General features: G+C 37.6%; 1 protein-coding gene across 1 annotated transcript; it reads left to right on the top strand.

The window, feature by feature from the left end:
- Window positions 1–3149: 3149 nt before the first annotated feature.
- Window positions 3150–6986, top strand: LOC107567443 (5'-AMP-activated protein kinase subunit beta-1-like). The gene is made up of 6 exons (XM_016253118.1): window positions 3150–3315; window positions 5159–5373; window positions 5455–5621; window positions 6292–6385; window positions 6464–6578; window positions 6734–6986. Exons 2-6 carry the CDS (start codon window positions 5227–5229, stop codon window positions 6961–6963), a joined length of 753 nt encoding a protein of 250 aa, XP_016108604.1. The 5' UTR covers window positions 3150–3315; window positions 5159–5226; the 3' UTR covers window positions 6964–6986.
- The last annotated feature ends 549 nt before the right edge of the window (window positions 6987–7535 follow it).

Below are 7535 nucleotides of genomic sequence, written 5' to 3'. Positions count from 1 at the left end.
ATCTGTCTGTCTGTCTATCATCAATCTATCAATCAATCTATCAATCTATCTGTCTGTCTGTCTATCATCAATCTATCAATCAATCTATCAATCTATCTGTCTGTCTGTCTATCATCAATCTATCTATCTATCTATCTATCTATCTATCTATCTATCTATCTATCTATCTATCTATCTATCTATCTATCTATCTATCTATCTATCTATCTATCTATCTATCTATCTATCTATCTATCTATCATCAATCTATCTATCTGTCTGTCTATCAGTCCTCAATCAATCTGTCTGTCTGTCTATCATCAATCAATCAATCAATCAATCAATCAATCAATCAATCAATCTATCTATCTATCTATCTATCTATCTATCTATCTATCTATCTATCTATCTATCTATCTATCTATCTATCTATCTATCTATCTATCTCATAGCACCCTAAACAGCCTCACACCCTAGACTGAATGATTGGGACACAAATTTCTCAGCTAATTTCCCTTCCATCTGTATGCTCTTTACTACAGGGAATTCAGAACACATTCACAATTTTGATCATGTGAAATGCCATTAAAAACTGTGATGTGTGAAGCCGTCCCTCATGATGTGCAGAGTATTTGTTGGAATGGAGCAGCTGGAGATGGTGATGGGCCTAATAAAAGTTCAGCTCAGAGCAGAAAGAGAAGTTGCAGTAGCAGGTGTGACAGACATGGCCCCTGGCAGGGAGCTTTTTACACATCTGTGAATACACAGCGCCACTGCCTACGCGCGGCCCCATGGGACCTGTCCTGTATCTGACGTTCTCTTGGAAACATCAGACTGCCATTTGGAACGGTATGTTGAAGAACTCCAAGTAAACACTTTGAGTTTACTGTGTTTTAAGGTTTTTTAATTTGCATTAACCAGTATGAAACTTAACGTCTGCCATGAGGTCAATCTACTCGAATGGAGCACTGTTGTATCTGGATATTTCGATTTTTCACATTAAGTATTGTAAACTTATCACCATGCTGACATCAGTCTGGAATCTGGCACCTGACAGCACCTTCCTTTGATTCGGTGGGAGGTTGTGTCACAAGCGGGTGATATTTTTAGGTGAAGACGTATAAGCACGGTGGATGGCAACACTGAGATGCTCAGACGACGAGAAGGAGGACAGTCTGGCAGGATGCCGAGCCTCATCACTCTGTAAGGTTGCACTCATCTGACGCTCTCAGTCCCGCTTGGAATGTCAGTGGGTGAATTAGATTCAAGAGCGAAAGCCAATTTGCTGTTAGTGTAAATCCTAGTAAAGAAAGGAAAAATGTGAGCAGCTGTACTCTTGTCATGCTTATTTTCGAAGGATTCTTGTGAAGATATAAATAAAGCATGAACTTTCAGCATAACAACATCAACTGCAAAAGACCAAAAGGGTTCATTTAAAGTAAAAAACAAACAAAAACGAAAAAAAAAAAAAAAAAAAGCATATCTGGGTTACAAATCAACAGAAAAACATATTTTTGGGTATAATTTTTAAGAAAGTTATGTCAAGAGAGAGAGACATTTTCATATTTGTATGTATAGGAAGACAACTATTAATAGTATAATTAATTTATGATTATTTGCACAAATGCTGCAATTGAAAATACAAAAAAAAAAATATGACAATGTTTGTGAGATGTTCTACAACAATACATTTTTAACTCTACATTTATTTTCATGAGATGGAGCATGTCAGCTGATGGAGTCTATGTGGTCTAGCCTCACATCTTTGTCTCTATTTTTAAAACCACATTTCATTAAATATTCAACCAATTCTTTTAGCATTTCAGCTATAATGCACTCTCGTGACCTCCTTTTGTCTATGCAGCAGACAAACACAGTAACCTAAAAAATGCTCTTCACCTTCACATGCTGATCATGAATTCAGCACCAGAGAGTTGCCATTAATTTCCTTCTTTAGACAGAAGCATTCATCACATCTTTCATATCGATTTTACCATAACAGTTGCATTAGATCATTTACTATCCAAATCTATCTCATCAGTCGAGTTCATTAAAATCTGTTTTGCTATCGTAGGGCTAAAACAAAGAGAAGTAATCAGTATATAGTACTGAGGTACACCTTGGTTATCATCATAAATAATATAAATAGTAGGCTACTGCAGATCCAGTATTGCTATTGCAGTATTGCAATTTCAATAGCAACAATCTGCTTTTGCTATTAGGCAACATTAAGAAATAAAGTTGTTGTGCTTATGGTTATTGTCACTGAAGATTAATATGAAATTAAACTCTTTATATTCTAAAAATGCTTGATTTCCTGTCTTTTAAGTCTTGTGGGTTTGACTGCACATATCTTCCAGTCTCCCACTCTTTTCCCCAGTTTATTTTTCTGGTGCATGTGTGTATGGATATAAGCAAAACGGTGTGCTGTCTAACAGGATGAAATTGAAGGGGATCACAAATGCAAATTCTGATATTCAGATGTTGCCTTGTCAGACTGTAAGGCAGCCGCTCAACAGACAAGCACAGAGAAAGCGTTGCAAAGCAGAAGATGTTATACATTCTTGTTTTTGCACTGCGGTGTTCCTTTTTAATGCACTCAAAACACATTTTTATCGCTGAATGTTTAAGTGGGTGGGTGAGAAAGAGGAGAAAGAATGAGTGTGTGTTTGAGGTGGTTGGTCTGTAACACTGGCTATGACAGAGGGAAACCCAGTGGGGGAGTAATTGCACTTTGCATGACACACACAATGTATCTGATGACACACTGTGACTGAGGACAAGCATTAACAGCTGAAAACTCAGATACAAGCTACAAGTCTCTTCTAAGCTTTTGTTTGGAAAAGTGGCGGTGGAGTGACGGCTAAATGTCGCCATCCAGTGGCGGTTAATAGACATTGCATATATCCCCATCGCCACATGTATCAAACGCCGTGAAAACAACCTAAAAGACCATACTTGGAAGAAAAAAAGTGATAATTGCTGCACACTTATGAACTTACCGTTTCATGGGTGTTCTGTTACAACCTGACATCGCTTTATAATGCTTTCGAAAACCAGCGGTGTCCAGTATGAGTGTGTCCCCCTAGCGTTTGTTTTGTGTAAGAACGCGCATGCGCAGAGAAACAGCAGTTTGTCTCCCCCTAGCGGGCGTAGTTGAAGACGCGCATGCGCAGTGGAGTTGCAGTCCGCGGTGGGCGGAGTGGATGCGAGGATGTTGAGTTTGTGACGATAAGCAATGTGAATGAAAAAAACAAAAAAAAAAACAAGACGAAATAACTGTGATCTGGGACAAGTAGCGGTCGCGAATTCATACGGCACTGCGCAAAAGGCCATGTAAGTTTTGTCACATTAAGACAACGTGCAACCGAAAACATTTTTTTATTTCAAACATGACAAAATAGTAGATAAGAATGCTCGATGCGGCTAACTATATAGCACTATACAGTGCGCTGTTGCAGGCTGGCGCGACAACTCAAGGTTGTTTATAATATTATAATAACGGTCCAGCATTGGTGCTCAGTCAAAGCGATTGCAACATTTTCACATCATAGCGAAAATATTTATTAAAATTGAGATGACGTCTGCTGTCACTAAAAACAAATAGATCTGCGTTTAATATCACATATAACGATATATCTCTCTATATAACTTGAAGCTGTTATGGCTGTCCGCTATCTTTTTTTTTGTCGGACGTCCTTTGAGTTCTCGTGACCTTGCAGTCGAGTAAGGTTTTCTAAAAGCATGGAAAAATACAGCTGTGGAAACTGCCTTGCGGTCCCAGGCTTTAATGGAATACGCAGTTCAATTAATGGAGCTGACAACGCTTTCAAAATGTTGTTTTGTGGAGTACGTGTAAATTAGTCTTGCATATTTTGAAAGAAATGCCAGTGCTTGAAGATAAATGACCTAAAACACTTTTGTACCAATTTAGTTACAAACTCAGATGTTTGAAAATTAACCATGGTTTTACAAATAAAACCAAAAAACCATGGTTACTATAGTTACATGGTAAAACTTTGGCAACCACAAATTAACCATGGTTTTGAAAGTGAAAGTGAAGTGACATGTGGCCAAGTATGGTTTCCCATACTAGGAATTAGTGCTCTGCATTTAACTCATCCTAAGTGCACACACACAGCAGTGAACACACACACACTGTGAACACACACCCGGAGCAGTGGGCAGACATTTTTTGCTGCGGTGTCCGGGGAGCAGTTGGGGGTTCGGTGCTTTGCTCAAGGGTCTACCTCAGTCGTGGTATTGAAGGTGGGAGAGAGCGCTGGTTATTCACTCCCCCCACCTACAATCCCTGCCGGTACAAGACTCGAACCCACAACCCTTTGAGTTACGAGTCGGACTCTCTAACCATTAGGCCACGACTTCCCCAAAAGCTTGGTTGCTACACTAACCATAGTTTAACCATGGTATTTGTGGCAAAACTGTGGTTATACAAACGGTAATCAATATGCCAAAAAACCATGGTAACTAAATTCTTACTATAATAAAACCATGGTTAATTTTGGTAAGGAAAGTGAAGATGAAAATCTTCTATTCTTAAGTGTAATGTTTTAAAATCCCAAAATCTAAATGGAATTTTAGTCCATGTCTCTTTGACAAACGTAGCGCTCTTTCTTCTTGCAAAATGGACCTTAAAAATGTATGTAAAATAAAATGATCCAATAGAATGAGAATGTTCCTGTCCCAAATTTACAAATATCATCTGCAACTGACTAACCTTAGCAAGCAGTGTTGCCAACTTGGCAACTTTTTGCTAGATTTAGCAACTTTTCAGACCCCTTTGGTAAATGAATGAATGAATGAATGAGTGACAAATCCAACCTTTTCTAGTTTTCCCGAGACTCATCTAGCAACGTTTAGCAAGCAGGCTTTAACTGATTTCATTGAAAGTAGTTTGTAACAGTGTTAGCAAGTAGCAAATCATGGTTTTAAAGGCAATGCACCCAGAAAGAACATTTCACCTCTGTCAAACCATTTAATGAGGCCAGACTGACTGGAGTTGAATTAACTTCGAAAGAAAGCATGTATAAAGAGTGAGTTCAAAATCATGCTGAACTTTCAGTGTCAGTTAAGTCAACACAGCTGGGAAATTCATGTAATCCACACATTAAGATCACAATGTTTATCCCACTATTGTGGTGTTTGTTTTGTTTTACAGATCATTTTAAGCGTAGCCAGCTGGCCGCCCACCCTGTGTGACCTCTGGAAAGGCTTGTTAGGAGCACTATGGGGAACACAAGCAGTGAGAGGGCCGGCATGGGCCAGGAAAAGGCCCACAGGAGGGATAGTCGAGGAACCAAGGAAGGAGACCGTCCTAAAATCCTGATGGACAGCCCAGAGGATGCTGATATTTTTCACGGGGAGGACATCAAAGTGCGTGTTGGCTCGCATTGAATGCTCATTTATGAAGAATATGATTGATGGTAATGTGTTCTGTCCTTTATCTTCTATTAGGCGCCGTTAGAAAAAGAGTTCATTGAGTGGAGACCAGACCTGGAGACCAGTGAAAAGGTTCCCGCTTTAGATCGGCCCACTGTATTTCGGTGGACAGGAGCTGGAAAGGAAGTCTATATTTCTGGCTCTTTTAATAATTGGACCAATAAGATTCCTTTGATAAGGAGGTATGTAAGAGTTAACGTTAACTGAAACGATTAAAATATTTTTCTTAATTGAAATGAACTAAAATATGAAAATTAGAAGAAAAACTTAAAAGGAACGAAAACTATAAATGTTGTTTCGGCAACAGTTGAAGCATTACAATTACTGACTGCAAATAAATAAAAGCTAAAACTGAAGTCAAAATGAAATAAATAAAAAATTCAATAAAAATCAATATGACCTAAATAGTACTGCTGTCAAGTGATTACATTTTTAATGTAATTAATTAGATGATGTGCCGATTAATTAATCGTATTAAACACACATCGGTTTGGGTTGAAAACTTAACCCTAAAAGAATATTTGTAGTCATCATTGTGTTAAATGAGAGAGAATTAAAAAAATAATAATTGTAATACATCATTATTTCCATAATTATATTGCTCCTAATTTACGTGTTAAATTGACAGCCCTACTAAATAGTAATTAATTAACTATAAATAAATATATAATTGAAGATTAAACTAAAATTAAAATGAAAACTAAAAATATAATAGTATATAGGCCTAAATAATACTATTATAGCAGATAATAGATACATATGTCTTCTGCTGAAAGTATTCTACTAAGGTCTTTAAGAAAAAGCTTAAATCCAGTTCATTTGTATTCATTTTTACTTCTGTTTCTTCAATAGTCAAAACAACTTTGTGGCGATTGTGGATTTGCCTGAGGGTGAGCACCAGTATAAATTCTTTGTGGATGGACAGTGGACTCATGACCCAACAGAGGTGACGAAGACGTCAATCATCACCATCCTCCATTAGTACTTTAAAACCATCATAACACTGACCTTTTCTTCTCTTTAGCCTGTGGTGACCAACCAGCTCGGCACGGTCAACAACTTCATCCAGGTGAAGAAGACAGACTTTGAGGTGTTCGATGCGCTCATGGTGGATTCACAGAAATGCTCTGACATGTCAGGTGTGAACGCAACCAACCATCTTCTCAACTTTTCTACAGCTGTTTAATCACAAGAAGCTGAAAATGATCTGCTACATAACTTATGATTACGCAGAAGTGGTTTTAAAAACAGTCAGTCATGGGTTGTTGTGACACATTGTTTTTATTGATTATAGACCTGTCCAGCTCTCCTCCTGGGCCGTACCATCAGGACGCTTACGTACCCAAACAGGAGGAGAAGTTCAAATCTCCACCCATTCTGCCCCCACATCTCCTACAGGTCATCTTAAATAAGGACACAGGCATCTCAGTGAGTATCTACAAAAGACGTCGCATTTGTGTGGTAAATATGACAGGTTTGATTATCATTTTAAGAAATTATTTGATTCCGTATGGGACCCTATGATTTCCCCCAATGCGGAAAATGCTGCTGGAATTTTGGAATTCAGTCATAAAGGTGGAATTTTCTATACAACGTGGAATGTCACAAAATGTATATATCAAAAGTAAGACTGTACAATTAAACAAAAAATTCAAATCATGATATTTGGACTAGTGTCTGGGATTATTAAACTGCAAAGTCTGCCGTCTCACGATATGAGGACATTCCACATGATCTTTATCTCCAGAGCTGCTCTGAGAGTTTACTTCACATGCATTTCTATTTAACTTGATTAAAACTATTGTCAGATATACCCAGAAATGCACTACAAACTCACAATCATAAGATTTGAAATGTTAAAAGTGCAATTTATATGCAGATTATATGTTAAAAGTGCATTCGAGCAGCACAAAAGTCACATTATATCCAATTATTAAATCAAAGCATTAACTTGAAGTTTTATGAATTAATTTCGGTAAGAAAACAGAACCTAAAAAAATGAAAACACAACAGAGAATGTGAAAGAATTTCCAATAAAATTTGATTTCAGGAAAAAATATTTCTAGTTGTATTTCATAGGGCCCTTGAAATATCAG

The sequence above is a fragment of the Sinocyclocheilus grahami genome, unplaced genomic scaffold (genome assembly GCF_001515645.1).
Source record: "Sinocyclocheilus grahami isolate Dianchi unplaced genomic scaffold, SAMN03320097.WGS_v1.1 scaffold1159.1, whole genome shotgun sequence".
NCBI lineage: Eukaryota > Metazoa > Chordata > Actinopteri > Cypriniformes > Cyprinidae > Sinocyclocheilus > Sinocyclocheilus grahami.
This window is presented reverse-complemented; position numbering and strand designations above follow the sequence as displayed.